This window comes from Morone saxatilis, unplaced genomic scaffold (genome assembly GCF_004916995.1).
Source record: "Morone saxatilis isolate NCDOM2014 unplaced genomic scaffold, NCSU_SB_2.0 Contig24, whole genome shotgun sequence".
In the NCBI taxonomy this organism is placed as follows: Eukaryota; Metazoa; Chordata; class Actinopteri; family Moronidae; genus Morone; species Morone saxatilis.
This window is the reverse complement of record NW_023339807.1, coordinates 24125523-24127331: the sequence shown is the minus strand read 5'-3', so window position 1 is coordinate 24127331 and position 1809 is coordinate 24125523. Positions and strand designations below refer to the sequence as shown.

The window sequence follows — 1809 nt, the reverse complement described above, 5'->3', positions numbered from 1 at the left end:
TCATGTTAAAAAGGTTTATTTCAACAACTGTCTGAATCTTGTTTGTTTATTCTCTGTTCGAAGTCCCAAAAAAGTACAAAAAAAAACAAAAAAACAAGTACATCAAAGGATTAGAAATCACATCAATGAAAACCAAGACACATTGTGTTGCTTCTTTTAAATCAATCCAAGCAATTTTTTTTTTTTTCCAATATTTATACATACTCACTGGATTAGTCAGACAAACATCAAAACCTCTCAGTAGCTTTATCTTATTTTTTTTTTTTTACAATGACGTTTTACGTACGTTTTTAAACTTCTGTATGATTTCTTTCTTTTTACAAAATACACCAATGCAGGCAGGGGAAGGTGTGTCTGTGTGTATACATATAAGCGTGTTTATGTTTTCATCTTTTCACTGTATGTGTATTCTTATGTGTGTGTGTATGTGTGTGTGTTTGTGTGTGCAGGTAAGAGAGATAAGGGAGAGTAGAGTGACAGCAACAAGGAGGGCGGGGCTGCGAAACAGGGGCGTGAGTGGATGTCGGGGGGGTTGCAAGGCGGCGGCAGGGTGAGGCTGCTGGGAGGGGGGTTACTCTCAGCTGGGGCAGTGGCGGCGGTAGTGGTGGCGTACGTTTTTTTTTTTGCAGCGGCCCGGGCCGCTTGGTGGCAGTGTTGCCGTGTCGGAGACGGTTGCAGACTGGGTTGGTTGGCTGGTTCGTTGGCTGGCTGGTTGGTTGGTTGGTTGGTTGGTTGGTTGGTTGACCGGTTAGGCGCACTCGGCAGCGGACGGACGGACAGCAGGAAGGGATTTGGGGGCTCCCGTTGCCGGCGCACCTTATCGTTTTCGGTGTCGTGTTGTCAGGTTGCTGGGGTTGTTTTGTTTTTTGTTTTGTTTTCACATCATGTTGTTCTGCAGTGAGTTTACCTCCGAGGAGTTCTCCTCGCCCAGGACCTTGTGGTTCTCATGTTTGGGGGTCAGAGAGTTGTGGATGTTGAGGGAGTCGTCCTCCTTGGGCGGGGCCTTCACCGGGTCCTCCAGCTTGTTCTGGGAATTAGGATCATCCTACCCAGGGAGGAGTGGGGGGGTAGAAAGTACAGTTAGAACCACAACAACAGTTTCATGTTCAGTAGCAACTTTGACCCCCAAATTGGCAGAATATTTTACTTTTAAATTCTTTTAAAGCCTTTGTAGCAAATTCTGAGCAACCCATCAGTCTTTGTTAAAGGCAGTAACAAAGTAAACCCTTCAACACTAAGGAAATACGTCAATATTTGATGATTCTGCACCTCACAATTTACGTCCAATGCCAACATTCATTGCCAATTCAGGAAGTAGTCTGTACTTTATGAAGGTATGTGGAGGGCACTGGACTTTCATGTGGATGACCAAAGTTCACGTCCAGCCACAGACCGCCAACTAACAATTGTCCTTTTTTTTAACTGTTACCAAAATGTTTCTCTTATATATAGTATACCCTATAGTTGACTAACCCTGGACTCTTTACCATAACTATGTTCTTTCCCTAAACGCAACCCTTCTGTAGTTACCATGTACAGATATTGTAGAAAGCGAGAGTTTTAAAAATGTTAGCACTGGACATAAAAATCATTGTCATTGAACGCAATCAAGTGGTTTGCAGAATCGCCAAACATCGACGCTCTTGTCTGGTGACCGTGTTGAAGAAAACAAAGATGAACTGGGCCTTTGCAGAATCCCAGAGCTTTGGATTTGTCTTTTATTTCATGCATTCCAACAGATTTCCATGTTCCACCTTCATGCTTTAAAGAACCACACCAGTGCGTTTGCACGTTTTAGCTCCTTAACTA

The 1809-nt window shown here is 43.6% G+C and overlaps 1 protein-coding gene across 8 annotated transcripts in view; it reads right to left on the bottom strand.

Annotated features, from left to right (window-relative positions):
* Window positions 1-1809, bottom strand: part of cspg5a (chondroitin sulfate proteoglycan 5a) — a 57058-nt gene continuing 55249 nt past the window's right edge. For 7 of the 8 annotated variants that reach the window (XM_035672952.1, XM_035672951.1, XM_035672954.1 and 4 more), the window contains one exon: window positions 1-1045. In XM_035672952.1, coding sequence (XP_035528845.1) covers window positions 878-1045 — 168 coding nt within the window. In that variant the 3' untranslated portion in view covers window positions 1-877. The remainder of the gene's footprint in view (window positions 1046-1809) is intronic. The other variant, XM_035672959.1, reaches the window with a different exon arrangement.